This window comes from Sesamum indicum, linkage group LG6, assembly GCF_026168435.1.
Source record: "Sesamum indicum cultivar Baizhima isolate 11 linkage group LG6, ASM2616843v1, whole genome shotgun sequence".
Classification (NCBI taxonomy): Eukaryota; Viridiplantae; Streptophyta; class Magnoliopsida; order Lamiales; family Pedaliaceae; genus Sesamum; species Sesamum indicum.
In genome coordinates this window covers 26,561,764-26,576,384 of record NC_142662.1, presented here as the reverse complement: position 1 = coordinate 26,576,384, position 14,621 = coordinate 26,561,764, and the positions used below count along the sequence as shown (strand labels likewise).

The window sequence follows — 14,621 nt, the reverse complement described above, 5'->3', positions numbered from 1 at the left end:
TTATACAAAATTTGAGAAAAGAACACTATAATTATCCCGATATTTATATGCGGAAACCAGTAGAGGTGATTAAAATATTTCCACAGATACAAGACTTGATTCGGTACCAAAAAGCGACTTTTAACTAAAGTTGAACTGTTCAATATAAACATTTTTCCTACAAATGGAAAAGGGAGTGAAAGTAAAGAAAAAGGGTTTATGAGAAATGTTGCTACGTAGCTTCTAAACCTGACAAGAATTCCTGCTACCAATTCCTCCGCATTTTCCGGCTTAATTTCCGCCTCGGCGTGGCCATGAACTCCGGCGAGGAGCCCCCGAAAACCCTAACATCGTCGACGACGAGGTCTCTTGCTTTTTTTGAATAAACTCTATGTTAAACTGCTGAGAGAATCATTTCATGAATCAGGAGAAAGGGCAATGTTTGGAATGAGAATATAAATGTGCTGTTGGGAGTTTTCTTTTTGTGTGTGTGTGTGTGTGTGTGTGTGTGTGTGTGTGTGTGCAGTTTTACTTATCTGATGATTGGCGCTTTTTGATTGCTGAGAAAATTGTTTCTCAATTAATCGTCTATGTGAGAACTGCTTTGAGGCTTGAGCAGATGTACTTTTGTTGTTGAATGGACGGTTGTTGTGTTGACATCTCTCTTCTTGTACAAGTAGTTAATGCTGGTATTTTCGATCGTAGTGGATGTTATGTTAGATTTCTTGTTGGAGTACTGATTACCGGATATAATCAGCACATGTAATGCCTTAGATACTCTTTTTGGTTTTATTCCCGGCAGCTGATTGATTATTCACTTCGAAGCGTTGCATGGGTAGTTCAGAGCATTGAATGTCGATAAATGGCGGGAAGTTTGCTTGCTAATTGCATTTTGTCTAAGATCTGAAAAGTTCTTGACTGATCTTGAGGAGGAGAAAGGTGTAGGTAAGCTGGTGCTTCTGTTTGTGTCTTTGTGAGGATGCATCAAGTACAGAATTCATCTCTTTTGCCATTGCACTCGGGCTTGTAGTTGTAGGTTCTTCTCTTTTCTTACTTCAATATCCCGAAACTTTTGAAACGAGTAGGACAGACTTGCTTAAGATACTAGATATGACAGTCCTGAGTGGATCAATACAGAAACTAATAAATTTCCTCCTGCTTTTGATGTTGTCCTCATATAAAGAAAGAAATGGGAGCAGCTTTCTGCAGTGTACAAACGCTCTTGCAGATAAATGCACTGAGATGTGCATGTGAGGTGTGTTAGCGATGATTCGTGCTCATAATTAGTTCTATATTTAGTAAAGTCTCCATACATTGTTAAATTAAGTTTATCTCTCGCTGGTTTCTTTATTCATACTGATATGTTATGAACCTTTGCTAATTTTTAGCACATAATATTTACATGGATCTACTCCATTGTCAACACATATGTAGCGCAAGTTATTTTTGGTTGTTGGAATTACCTAGCTACCTACCATGCTTACATGTTTGTCTTATTCCAGGCACAAGTGTGCAGCATGTTTCAAGCAGTAAAGGAGCATCTTATTGCGCATATGAAAACCTCTTATCATTCTGTTCACCAACCTAAATGCGGTGTATGTCAGAAACATTGCAAATCCTTTGAATCACTAAGGGAGCACACAACCGGTGAATTATGCTATTCTAGTTAAGGTTTTACATGCCATCATTAATCGTGATGCTTCTTTTTCATATTTATTTATGGTAACATCCACTGGCTAAAGTAAATTGTTCGAAGATTTTTGCTGAAAGAGGTTGCAAGCTTTGTTTGCGAATTTTTGACAGCCCAGTTTCTCTCAGAGAACACCAGAGCATATGTTACCTACCTGCCCCTGCTCTACTTGTGAGTTTGGACTTAGTTCTACTTTTACACCGACGTGAGCTAATGGGATGTCTGCTTACTGTGTACACAATAACAACTAGTTATTATTATGTGAAACTGCCTCCTCATGGTACTTGCGTACTTAGTTCAACATTTTACCTTGTTATACAGGGAACAATCAAGATGCCTTGCCCAGAATCACAGATTTACGATCCTCCAGTAGACCTTGAAAATGATATTGGGAATCATCCTGAGGCTGTTTCAATGGACTGTGAAATGGTTGGTGGTGGAAGTGATGGATCACTTGATCTCTGTGCAAGGGTATGCCTCGTTGATGAGGATGAGAAACTGATTTTCTACACTTACGTACTACCTCAAATTCCTGTTACCAATTATAGGTATATGATTTTCCTATATTTTTCCTTTTAAATTTTCTGTTGGCATCGATGACTTGCTTAGTGACCATTGTTCTAAACAGAGTCGTTGCTTCAGGTATGAGGTCACTGGTATCACGGAGGACCATCTGAGAGATGCCATGCCACTCAAGGAAGTGCAGGACAAAATTCTGCAGATTCTATATAATGGAGAGTCAATTGGGAGATTACGCTTGAATGGTGGACGAGCTAGAGTTCTTCTTGGTCATGGCCTTGAGCATGATCTAGATTGCCTAAAAATGAATTATCCTGATCATTTGCTGAGGTAAACTCATTCTGTGGCGATTAAAGGTTGTATTACCATTTTATGGAGTACAAGGAAATTGATTCATAGTCCATGCGAGATGTAGAAGATTATAGATAAGATATAGAGCAACCTTTAGTGACTGAAGAATCTGTATTAAGCAGCAAGTTACCATCCTTGGCCACTCAGTCAGAAAAAGGAAAGGAATTATGAAGGAAAGTAAAAAAAAGAACTAAGTTGTTTCTGAACGGACAAATACCTTTGGTGATTAATTTTTCCGAAAGCAACTTGTCAGAGTTCCCGCTAATGTTTCTTGCTTTGACCTAGTAAATTAGGGGCCAGCCATTCTCCTTATGTGGCTGGAGAATACTAAGATCTGTTTATGTGCTTCAATAGTCAATAAACTTTTCAATTTAAATAAAGTTTTTAATATCATGTAGCTAAATACTACACATTATGTGTTTTAACTCTTCCACCTTCACTAATCTGCAGGGATACAGCGAAGTACCCTCCTCTAATGAAGACGAATCTGGTGAGCCACTCGCTCAAATACCTAATCAAGACCTATCTTGGGTAACTTCTCTTTTCTCTTGATTATTCTTGGTCTTCTGTCTTCCTTACTGATGTCGAGATATAGTTTAATGTAGTCAGAGTTGCATAGACAGCGGTTATATATCTCATTGTATTGAATTTGCAAGAGGCCTTGAATCGTATATAGAGCAAGGGATGGCTTTACCTGGTTAACTATGCAGTGAAGGGCAGGAACCCATAAAAAATATGCTCACACCCCAACAGAAGAAAAGAAAAATGTTCATTTCTATTATCTCACATGGGGTCTTGACATAACAGGTATAATATCCAGACAGGGATGCACGATCCATATGAAGATTGCGTATCCGTAATGAGGTTGTATAAGAGAATACGGTCCCAAAAACACCAATCCAAAGGAATGGAATTCACATTAGCTGCTCGGAGTACCCGAAGCCTGACGAGTGGTCATGATTCATGGAACTACAGGGAAATTGAGAATATGACCCCAGAGGAGCTTTTCAATATCTCAAAATCTAATTACAGGTGCTGGTGTTTTGATTCACGGCAAGCATTGTAGATGCATGGATCTCTATCTAATAATGATATCTTGATTCAATTGTTTGCTTGCATATGGACATGATTTTGCACCCCAAAAGTTTTGTTTGGACCCTATGTTTTTTGAATTTTTGAATGGATTGGCATGATGTATAGGAAAAGACACTGCTGCCAGGGACTTTTACATATATTATTGCACATAGATATTATTTTTTTCATACTTAATAGCTTGGATTTATTGTTTGAGAAAAGAGATGAGACATTTGAGGAAATGAATCCTTCTGTTTTTCTGTAGATGATCATACAAAATAAAATGTCATAATTTAGAGTTACATTTTCTTATTCCAATTATATGTCTTAAGACAAACACTCTGAAAATAATGTCGCCACAAAAATTAAAATTCAAGCAATATCTAAATTTGAATAGCTTTATTCAAATTGGGCAAGTTCCTGTATTAAACACGTGTAATTCGTATGTGTATCTTTTTTCTAAAAGATATCATTATCACGAATAGTATTTTTATTTTTATTCATCGGTGTTTGTTTTGTTTACCATCTCATCGAAAATTTATTATATTGAATATTTCACATTATACAGTTAATATAATATTATTGTGTGTGGCACATTCAAACGTGAATTCACAATTAGTTCTATATCTTTTGAAATTATTATTTTTATAAATGTATATTGTTTAGATAACTAAAAAATATAAAGTTTATTATGAAAAATAATTGAAAAAAATGAGAGAAGAAAAATAACGTAAAAGTCAAGAATAGAAAAAATAGGAAGTTGAGAACATAAACAGAAAAATATATTTTTTAATGAGATTAATATAATTGTAGACACGAACTCTTTAAATTGAAAAATTATAAATTATATTTATCGAATATTAATTAATTCTGTTTTAGTTAAAAATTTAGAGATTCTTGTCAAAGTGGAATTCAAATTGATGGATGCAAATGCACCCAAATAGGCGGACAGTGTATGGTTTAATAGGGTTGAAAAGGAAACATCCCAATTAGGAAGTATTTGTGATAATAATTAAAAGAAAAAAAAAAGAGACGTAAAATAATAATAGTAAAAGATTTGACAAAAATAACATTAGGAAAACATTAGAATATATTCTCCGCCCCCAACATTGACTGCTTTGGTCTTTTACCCTCTCGCTTTCTTCTCCCTCTCTCTCTCTCTCTCTCTCTCTCTCTCTCTGCTGTTTCAAGTTACACACACACACACCCCACTGGTGTAGCAGAAGCTTCTTAATCTTCTCTTCCCCCTCCAAAATTCCATGCACTGAGATCTGCCTCTGCCCTAATTTCCTGCAATTTCTCGGTGTGGAATTGTGATTTTGAGATCGTATGGCGGCGGAGGGGGTGAAGCAGCGACTTTGGGACGGCGTGTTGGAGCTGACCAAGGCCTCACAGGAGAGGGGCACCGACCCCCTCATGTGGGCCATGCAGCTCTCCACCAGCCTCACTGCCGCGGGCGTTTCCATGCCGTCTGGCGAGCTTGCCGAGCTTCTCGTTTCTCATATTTGCTGGTCAAACAATCTTCCAATCGCGTGGAAATTCCTCGAGAAGGCGCTTACAATTCGCATCGTTCCCCCTATGCTTGTTCTTGCTCTCCTCTCCACTAGGTATTTCTTTTCGTCCTCTTTATCATTTCCCCTCTACTGTTCAGTTAAACTTTTATAATACACAAACGCGTGTAGGCTTGTATCCTTGTGGCTATATTTGTCTGATAATGCAATTAGGTACACTGAAAGTGCTACTGAGTTCCCTAGATAATGTTATGCTACTAGTTTAATAGGATGCTTTATGCCACAAAACTGTATATCACGGAGATATATGCATAAACAAGCTCAGACAGCTGCCGTGTTGTTATTATGCAGGGTTATACCAAGCCGCAGAAGGTACCCTGCAGCATATAGATTGTATATGGAGCTACTTAAGAGATATGCTTTTTCACTGCCATCTCTAATCAATGGTCCCAACTATCACAAGTAATATTTTGTTGCTTTTAAACTGTATTTTATTGGGTTTTGATTTGCTGAAAATGTTTGAAGGTGATAATTGAAGCAATGGATAATTTAAATTCTGAGCTCTCTGTGTGTCTTATGCTATGTCACTGTTTCTACTATTGCTTGTTGAATGATTATATACTGTTATGGGCTTAAAACATGCATGAAAGGTAGACGTGTTTATTGCTTTTCACATGAAGTTCATGATACAAAGAGTCATCAAGTGGAATTTTCTTGATTATACAAGCACAAGTCATGAGTACTTATTTGGACATGTTTTTACTTGGCCTTGTTGATGATTGAAGACGGATAAGTCAAGTAGTTATTGAATGCAAGCCATCGTTTTGTGGGCTTCTTTATCGTCAAAAGAAAGCAGTCAATGAATTTGAGATTTATTTGGAGCCTGTACTGCCTTTTTTCCCCTACCAGTTGGGTTACTTTCCTTTCACCTTTGCTCGCTGGTAGATGTTGCTCTGTCTTCACCTTCAAATATGAAAAGATATGTTCCTGATAGGTTGTTGCATTAGCTTGCTTAATTCCATTTTCAGGGAATGGGAACTAGACAAAAAGGTCCCACCATGCTCGTATGCGTAAGCTCCAAAATGTTAAGTGTGCCTATCATTTTACTGTGAGTATTTGCTGTATAACTTTTTGTACCCGGGGTGAATTTGAGCATCTGACCTCATAAACTTCTGAAAAAATGCACATGCTTTTTCTTTAATCTACATTGAGTATCAGTAAAAGATTACCCAGAAAATCTAAGATCTGACATTTCCTTATTATTTACATATAGAGTTTCCCATCTCATCTGCATCTTTTGTCCTGATTATACTTTGAAACGGGTAAAGATCCAATATTCTGGAGTTGGGGTTTCAATGTAAACAATTTTTTTGGCCCTTAACTTCTTGAAAAGCTAAAGATCTATTCCCAATTGTTATTATGAGGATGAGCATTCGTAAACTTCTCATGTGTGGCATCTTCCAGTTGTTAAGTGGTATTGATGGAATTAATTGTCTGAATAACTTCCAATGTATTTATATCAATTGATTTCTGAGTGACCAAGCTAGTTATTTCATACTCTGTTTGGATCAGTCAGCAAAACATTGTTTCCTTGAATTCTAGTAAATTTCCTTGAATGACGGATTTACATGCAAGCATGGAATCCTATAGTGGCCATTCATGAGGTTCTTAGAGTTGGACAATGCTAAGTCAGTGTTTTGTTGCTCCAGAAACACATGCTTTTGTAATATTTCTCCTGCTGCAAAAATGACAACCAAATTGGTGAAGTTATCTATTATTAACTCTTACTGCACTTGAACCTGACTCTTGCTTTAATCCGTTCCTTGGAGAAACTTCTGGATTTTGTTTAAATGGTTATTATCCTCTGGGTATGTGTAAAATATACTAAGTGGTCGAGTTCTAAGCTTATGTTCAGAAAAAATGTTTGGTCTCCTTAATTGGCAACTATTAGAGAATTAAGTTTCTAAAATAATCTTTCTAGTCACTGTAATTCTACCGGAAATTCTGATATTGAAGTTCGAAAGTGACAAAAGTATCTGCATTCTGTTTATTGAATTGAATTGTTGACTATTTTGGCATCGGAACAAGTTTCTGTTGCTATGATTGATAACATGAACCATCGAATTGCAGGACTATGGAATCCATTAATGATGTCCTCCAATTTTACCAAATATTTGGAATTCAGTCCTCTGAACCAGGGCTACTTGTTGTTGAATTTATACTAGCAATTGTATGGGAGCTGCTTGATGCATCACTGGATGATGAAGGCCTACTAGAACTCACCCCTGAAAAGAAATCGAGGTGGCCAATCAGAAGCCAAGACATGGAAATAGATCATCTTGATGGTTTTGAAGGGAAAAGAATAGAACGTCAGGCAGCATTTAGTAAGATAAATACTGTAATGGCTATTGAAATAATTGGTGAATTTTTTCGAAACAAAGTAACTTCTCGGCTCCTTTACTTGGCCCGTCGGAACATGTAAGCTTCTTGTTTCTTTCTCCTCTCCATGGAAATTTTTTGCACTCCTTCAGCACCAAATAATCTGAGCAGATGACAAATAATGCATGGTTTTCTCTTAATATGCCCTATAACTAGGAGCTGTTGTCTTCTGCATGGTTGTATACTAGCTCTGAAGCATGCATTTCTCTGATTTCTTTCAGGCCGACGCAATGGGAATGCTTCATTCAGCACTTGAGACTGCTGGCCACAAATTCGTCATCTTTAAGAAACTCGAAGAATATCTCTCCAGAGGCACTCTTGCAGTTGACATCCAACACACGCCAAGTTCTGTCTCGTGAATGTAAAACAAATTCGCAGCAGCAGTTTCATGCAGTAACAGCCAGGTCTCCGATGTCATCTGCTGGTCAATGCCATGTTCGTTCAGCACTTTGGCTTCCTATAGATCTTTATTTAGAAGATGCCATTGATGGATCACAAGTGAGGGCTACTGGTGCTGCTGAAACTCTTACAGGTACAATTTCTAATAGCGTTCAAAAGCTAATAATGTGGGTATACATTTATTGACCCAGATTGGTATTGCAGGTCTAGTGAAGTCTCTCCAGGCTCTAAATCAGACTACTTGGCAGGACGCATTTCTTGGTTTGTGGACTGCAGCTTTACGGCTTGTTCAGAGGGTAAGAGCTAAGCCAAAGTACATGAAACATGTACCTTTCCCTATTATAGTCTTAAATCTTTGCAAAATTGCCCTCATTTTTCTGTTTAGGTTTCAAGTAAAGCTCTATTTGCTGATTTGAACTGATCTCCCATGAAATAGTGATCGGAAGCTACTTTTCAGCTTCCTGCTTTGCTGTTCAAAACTGTTCATATTCACTGAAAATGATGAATTATTGTATCTGCATAAAAGGAAATCAACACAAAACTTATTGAAGGTGTTAGCATACTGGTTCCTATCCTTTAGAAAAATCATAGGCGAGCAAGGATTCATATTCTCTCTTGCTCTTTTGGACTTTTGTATTTCTTATCAGGACAAAGAATAAAAATTGTCAAAAACTGTTTGCTCTGTCTCACCCTAGACCAAAACACGCAATATGCTAACACTTTTCCTTTGCCTCTGTTCAGGAGAGGAATTCAAGTGAGGGTCCAGTTCCTCGGATCGATAGTTGTTTGTGCATGTTATTGTCTGTTGTAACACTTGCAGTTGTCAATATTGTTGAAGAGGAGGAGATTACATTGAGTAGTGAAACAGAACAAAACTCTATTAGTCAGAGAAAAACTATTGAGTCAATGGGAAAGCGTCGTGAAGACCTAGTTTCCAGCCTTAAGCGGTTGGATGATTTCGAAGGGTTATTGACTGCTCCATCACCTGTAAGTTCATTGGCTAATCAAGCTGCTGTGAAAGCAATGATGTTCCTTTCAGGCCTAACAGTTGGCAATGGGCACCTTGATGGCATAAGCTTGAATGACTTGCCCTCGAATTGTTGTGAGTACTTTTTGTATGCCCTGCTTTCATGTAATTATATTTCATCTTTTTAATTGTTTGTATGAGTCATGAATGCTATTTTCTAAAATTTCACTATTTGTAATGTTTTTTTTCTTTTTGGTTGTCTGTATATTGACTAAGGCAATTTATAATGCTTTTTCTTTTTTATACTGTTTACATCCTGGACTTTAACTTGCTTTATTTGTGTCTTTGTTTCTTGTATGTCCATATTACTCGCTCTTTGTTTTAATTTGTTTTTGGGTTTGCTATCTCTTGTTTCCAGTTCCATGGTAAACAGGGGGCTATATCCGTGCAATGATTTATTTCTGATCACTTAGCTCTTTACCTCTTTATCTTTCTTGATCTTTCATATCTCTCCTTACGGTGAATTGACTGCTCTTGGCTTTTTTATGATCAATTTCAGCTGGAAATCTCCGCCATCTGATTGTTGAGGCTTGCATTGCTAGAAATGTTTTGGACACGTCTGCATATTTGTGGCCTGGATATGTAAAAGGTCGATGGAACCAAATTCCTCGAAACATTTCTGGGCAAATGCCTGGTTGGTCATCATTGATGAAAGGGTCACCATTAACTCCTCCAATGGTTAGCGCATTGGTGTCAACTCCAGCTACTAGGTATATGGTAGTTTTAGTTTTGGAAGTTACATTTTTGTTTGCTAACTGATGTAGACTACCTCAGAAGCAAAACAACCCAAGAAGTAAGAAGTTCTAAAGAGTTCAGTTGAGCTTACTAGTTTTGCTTAGCCCACGAATATGTTGTTGCCTGTTTTACAAGGAAAAAGGATTTCGAGAAACAGATATGGGGATCACAAAATTATTAGGACATGTAAGACTTTAAAGAACAGTGGGAATGGGCAACTCTTTTATTCTCCTTTAGGGTTTGTTTTCTGGGTAATTTTTGTTGGTGGATTGGGGAGAAAATTCAGTAGTAATGTTGACCAATTTACCAGTAGCTTAAACAACCTCATTGATGGGTATCAAATTAACTCCCAGCTGTTACTCTGGTATCTGTTAGATGAACTTTAAAATCCAAACCCACACACGAACTAAATGATATTTAGCACTTTTCTATGCTATTATGTTAAATCATGTTTTGGCTGAGGCTTGGCAAGAAAATAATATGTTATTGGTTAGAACAAGAGTTATTTTTGGGTTTTTTGTGTTTGCGTGATCAAGTAAACATCCCTTTTATTCGTCAACCATGGTACTGTCATCAGTTGAACACTATGCCCTTTATATTGTTGACTTAGCTGTTTATTTATTATCCCATCTTAGTAAGAGACATGAAGCTTGAGCTTGTTAGTGTTTTTATAATTCAACCTCACCAGTACCAGATCCTCCTTTCTCATATATCCCAGTTGTAAGGCAACTGAGTTTGAGCTTGTGGATTTGATATAAGCTTAGCAGAGATAGAGAGAATGTATGAGATTGCTGTCAGCGGTACGGATGACGAGAAGATTTCTGCTGCTACAATATTTTGTGGGGCTTCTCTTTATCGTGGTTGGAATATACAGGTAATGAATTTTGCGTTGTCTAAAAAATGACATAATATACAGATTAGTCGAGTTCAAAGCATTGTGGCTGCTTTTTGTTTTGGCTGGTTCCCTATTAATTTTTCATTACAATCCTCAACTGGAGGGTAAGAGAAGCCCAAGAAAAGATCATCATTTTGGACAGGATTTCTTTAAATGTTTCTCTTTTTAATAACTCCTACGTTCCTGTTTCAAAAAGATAAAATGTCGATTTGTCTATGCTTACAGGAACATACAAGCTTTTTGATCACAAGATTGCTGTCACCAGCTGTTCCAACAGATTTTTCTGGGAGTGAGAGCCATTTGATAGGTTATGCTCCATTTCTGAATATTCTTCTTGTGGGGATATCATCAATTGATTCTGTTCAGATTTTTTCCTTGCATGGCCTGGTGGGTCCAACTTCATCTATTTGATTTACACTTTCTAGTTTTATATCTGTGAAGTTGTTACCACACAGAGAACAATAAATTGGACCTTTAGGAAACATTCTTTTACTTATGGTTGTGGGCCTGTTGCCAAATGAATCCAAGACCTGTAAGATATTGTATTCTTTTTAGTACTTTGACAAATATTTTCTTTGGACCATCTTTTGATCCTATTTCAGTAGTTACACAAATAAAATGTAACTACAGCAATTTATGTGATAGTTAACATGAGGACATCATTGGTAAACAGGAGACGTGCAAACTTTCATATTATTTCCATGTGCTTACACACTTCAACTATGCTTTATCTATTTCCAGGTTCCTCAACTTGCAGCTGCTTTGATGCCAATTTGTGAGGTCTTTGGTTCTTGTGCACCCACTATGTCGTGGACTCTTAACACAGGGGAGGAAATTTCTTCCCATGCTGTATTTTCAAATGCATTTACTCTGCTGCTGAAATTGTGGAGATTTGATCAGCCACCTCTGGAACATGTGAGTGGAGATATTGCGCCAGTGGGATCCCATTTAACCCCAGAATACCTCTTAATGGTGCACAATTCCCAGTTAGCTTCACGTGAGAACCCAGCAAAAAGTCAAAATAAAACTAGTAGACAGTCAAGATTGTCATATCCTTCTCCAAAAAGGCCCGTATTCATTGATTCTTTTCCAAAACTTAAGCGCTGGTACAGGAAGCATCAAGAATGTATTGTTTCTATTCTTTCCGGCCTGGTACCTGGAAATCCTGTTCATCAGATTGTTGAGGGACTCCTGAACATGATGTTCAGAAAAATCAATAAAGGAGGTCAACCGCTGACTCCTACAACTTCTGGAAGCAGTAGCTCTTCTGTCTCTGGATCCGATGATTCCTCTCTCCGTCTTAAGGTACCTGCTTGGGATATTCTCGAGGCTGTTCCCTTCGTCCTTGATGCTGCCCTTACTGCCTGTGCCCATGGAAGACTCTCACCACGTGAACTGACCACCGGTTCGTCATTATGTTTATAATTCAGTCGTGCTTGTGGTTTTTTCAGAATAATTATACTCGGTCCATGAATAGTGCTGTATTTGGGAAATACTTTAGTCCGCTAATCAAATCCATTTGCACTTGGGCATGCGAGAGACAGCATTTATTTTAAACACATTCTGGTGCCTGCCATGAGGTCAATTATGACTAGCATGCATGTATGTTTTTCTTGCTTCAAGAATGCTGCATGCGTGAATGCATCATTTGATTTCAGTGTAGGAGGTTCAGCTATTCCTGTTAGGTATAACTACCTCTGGAATTCCTCATCTACAATCTCACTAGGTCAGATCATGTAAATTTTTTATGGTAGTTTTATCTATTTGTGAATGTGCGCATCGAGTAATCTGTTATAGGTTTATCAGTGGCAGAAATTCTTATACACAGTTGAATGAGGAAAAAAAAAATTAGAAACCTTCTTAACCTGCTTCTATTATTTTCAGTGATATAGTGTTGTTCTCCAACTGTGCATTCTGTCAATATATTAACAGACAATACCGTGATTTATCTATCCCAGGGCTCAAAGATCTTGCTGATTTTCTTCCTGCTTCTTTGGCGACTATTATGAGTTACTTTTCAGCAGAAGTAACTCGGGGTCTTTGGAAGCCTGCTTTCATGAATGGAACTGACTGGCCAAGCCCTGCTGCAAATTTGTCCCTGGTTGAACAACAGATAAAGAAAATTTTAGCTGCCACCGGTGTCAATGTGCCATGTGTTCCAATAGGTGCGCCTTACAGATAGGTGTCTAACAACCTAAGTAAATCTGTTATTTGCCTCACACTCCTGCTTCCTTCTGCTGCACTTTGTTGTTTGGTGAATTCTCATTATACATTTGATTTCAGAATTAGTTCAAAGAACAAGGTGTTGCATGATGAAACCTTATCGCATGAAAGTTTGATGCTAATTTTTGTCATGAAAGCAATTTATTTGGGGTTAAAAACTTTTCTTTTCTATTATGTTGTAAGAATCTAATTAATGTCGCAGAACATGAGACTCCCTGAGTCTTTATGGAGTGAGGAATTTGTTCATTACAAAAAACAAAAAGAAAACAACTTGTTAGTCTAAAAGCAAATCCTAGATTCCCTGTAATGCTGATAAGTGCTTTCCTTGTAGGGGGAAACTCTCCAGTGACACTTCCACTACCATTGGCAGCTCTTGTGAGTCTGACAATCACATTTAAACTTGACAGAGATACTGACCGTTATTTAAACTTGGTTGGTCCAGCCTTGAGTAACCTTGGCATAAGTTGCCCTTGGCCATGTATGCCTGTAATAGCTGCTCTGTGGGCTCAAAAGGTAAAGCGTTGGAGTGACTTTATTGTGTTCTCTGCATCCCAAACTGTGTTCCACCACAGTAATGATGCTGTCGTTCAACTCATCAGAGTCTGCTTCACAACAGTCCTTGGGTTAAATTCTTCTTCTGTTGCAAGCAACGGCGGCATGGGTGCTCTTTTGGGTCACGGCTTTGGTTCTCACTTTGCAGGTGGCATTTCAGCTGTTGCCCCTGGAATACTATACTTAAGAGTTCATCGAGCTGTCAGAAATGTCATGTTTTTGACTGAAGAAATAGTATCTCTTCTAATGCATGCTGTCAAAGATATTGCAAATAGTGGGTTGCCCAGAGACAAAATGGAGAAGCTCAAGAAAACCAAATACAACATGAAGTACGGTCAGGTTTCTCTATCTGCAGCAATGAGTCAAGTGAAGATTGCGGCTTCTTTGGGGGCTTCTTTAGTTTGGATTACGGGTGGTTTGACTTCAGTGCAGTCTCTAATTAAAGAAACGCTACCCTCGTGGTTTATATCTGTTCATGGGGCAGACTTCAAAGGAGAAGAATCCGGAGGAATGGTTGCAATGCTGGGTGGCTATGCGCTCGCATATTTCACCATATTTTCTGGAACATTTGCATGGGGAGTCGACTTGGCTTCACCTGCATCTAAGCGGCGATCCACGGTTCTGGGGAAGCACTTGGAATTTCTTGCAAGTGCCCTCGATGGAAAAATATCGCTTGGCTGTAACAAGGCCACTTGGAGGGCATATGTGACAGGCTATCTGAGTTTGATGGTGAGCTGCACCCCCAGTTGGATGCTGGAAGTTGATGTGGAAGTTTTGAAGAGAGTTAGCAAGGGACTGAAACAATGGAATGAGGAAGAACTAGCTTTGGCTCTTCTTGGAATAAGTGGGATTGGTGCTATGGGTTCTGCTGCTGAAATGATCATAGAATCTGGATTCTGAATTTTGCCCTATAGTTGTTTAGATTTTTTTCTTTTGATTTTTTGCTTTTTGGGTTAGATAAATTAGTCACAAGTTTTAGTTAGTTTAGCTATAGATGATGTTAATGAATACTAGGAGCTAGAGCAACAAAATTTGAATTTTCTGTTAGTTGAAATGTAAAAGTATCTGCTGGAACTGGGAGATATTGACATGTCAAATAAATTTCAATTTTTGTTGCTCCGCCTTTTTTTTTTCTTTGAGTATTTTCCCTGTAGTGGCATAATTTCACAGTCCTTGTAATTTTTTGTCCCCTTCAAGAATTATTTTTAAGTAACTTTCACAATTTCT

At 37.9% G+C, this 14,621-nt stretch overlaps 2 protein-coding genes and 1 long non-coding RNA gene across 7 annotated transcripts; all 3 read left to right on the top strand.

The window, feature by feature from the left end:
* The first annotated feature begins 57 nt into the window (after positions 1–57).
* On the top strand, positions 58–924 carry LOC148787968 (uncharacterized). Its single transcript, XR_016065917.1, has 2 exons — positions 58–343; positions 782–924. It is a non-coding gene; the product is annotated as an uncharacterized LOC148787968 (long non-coding RNA).
* Positions 925–1,501: 577 nt separating this feature from the next.
* On the top strand, positions 1,502–3,877 carry LOC105163359 (Exonuclease family protein). 4 transcript variants are annotated; one of them, XM_088881561.1, is made up of 6 exons: positions 1,502–1,644; positions 1,783–1,840; positions 1,991–2,217; positions 2,312–2,518; positions 2,990–3,070; positions 3,347–3,877. In XM_088881561.1, exons 1-6 carry the CDS (start codon positions 1,634–1,636, stop codon positions 3,603–3,605), a joined length of 843 nt encoding a protein of 280 aa, XP_088737687.1. In that variant the 5' UTR covers positions 1,502–1,633; the 3' UTR covers positions 3,606–3,877. The 4 variants fall into 4 exon arrangements, with proteins under 4 accessions (XP_088737687.1, XP_088737686.1, XP_088737688.1 ...); XM_088881560.1 differs by having other exon boundaries at positions 1,783–2,217; XM_088881562.1 differs by lacking the exon at positions 1,502–1,644 and having other exon boundaries at positions 1,649–1,874.
* Positions 3,878–4,718: 841 nt separating this feature from the next.
* On the top strand, positions 4,719–14,513 carry LOC105163233 (mediator of RNA polymerase II transcription subunit 33A). Of its 2 annotated transcripts, XM_011081501.3 has the most exons (12): positions 4,719–5,220; positions 5,476–5,586; positions 7,255–7,602; positions 7,785–8,095; positions 8,167–8,258; positions 8,704–9,064; positions 9,489–9,699; positions 10,484–10,598; positions 10,845–11,006; positions 11,361–12,024; positions 12,578–12,784; positions 13,174–14,513. In XM_011081501.3, the coding sequence occupies exons 1-12, from the start codon at positions 4,943–4,945 to the stop codon at positions 14,292–14,294; spliced, it is 3,981 nt and encodes a 1,326-aa protein (XP_011079803.1). In that variant the 5' UTR covers positions 4,719–4,942; the 3' UTR covers positions 14,295–14,513. The 2 variants fall into 2 exon arrangements, with proteins under 2 accessions (XP_011079803.1, XP_088737682.1); XM_088881556.1 differs by lacking the exons at positions 4,719–5,220; positions 5,476–5,586 and adding an exon at positions 6,141–6,232.
* Positions 14,514–14,621: the final 108 nt, after the last annotated feature.

What these genes read in the sequence shown, in the direction of transcription:
- LOC105163359 (XM_088881560.1), top strand. An exon ending in ATTCCTGTTACCAATTATAG is followed by an intron (nt 2,218 to 2,311) that starts GTATATGATTTT and finishes TCGTTGCTTCAG; the next exon opens with GTATGAGGTCACTGGTATCA. An exon ending in TATCCTGATCATTTGCTGAG is followed by an intron (nt 2,519 to 2,989) that starts GTAAACTCATTC and finishes ACTAATCTGCAG; the next exon opens with GGATACAGCGAAGTACCCTC.
- LOC105163233 (XM_011081501.3), top strand. Translation starts at nt 4,943, where the DNA reads ATGGCGGCGGAGGGGGTGAAGCAGCGACTTTGGGACGGCGTGTTGGAG. An exon ending in CTTGCTCTCCTCTCCACTAG is followed by an intron (nt 5,221 to 5,475) that starts GTATTTCTTTTC and finishes GTTATTATGCAG; the next exon opens with GGTTATACCAAGCCGCAGAA. An exon ending in GTGTCAACTCCAGCTACTAG is followed by an intron (nt 9,700 to 10,483) that starts GTATATGGTAGT and finishes ATTTGATATAAG; the next exon opens with CTTAGCAGAGATAGAGAGAA.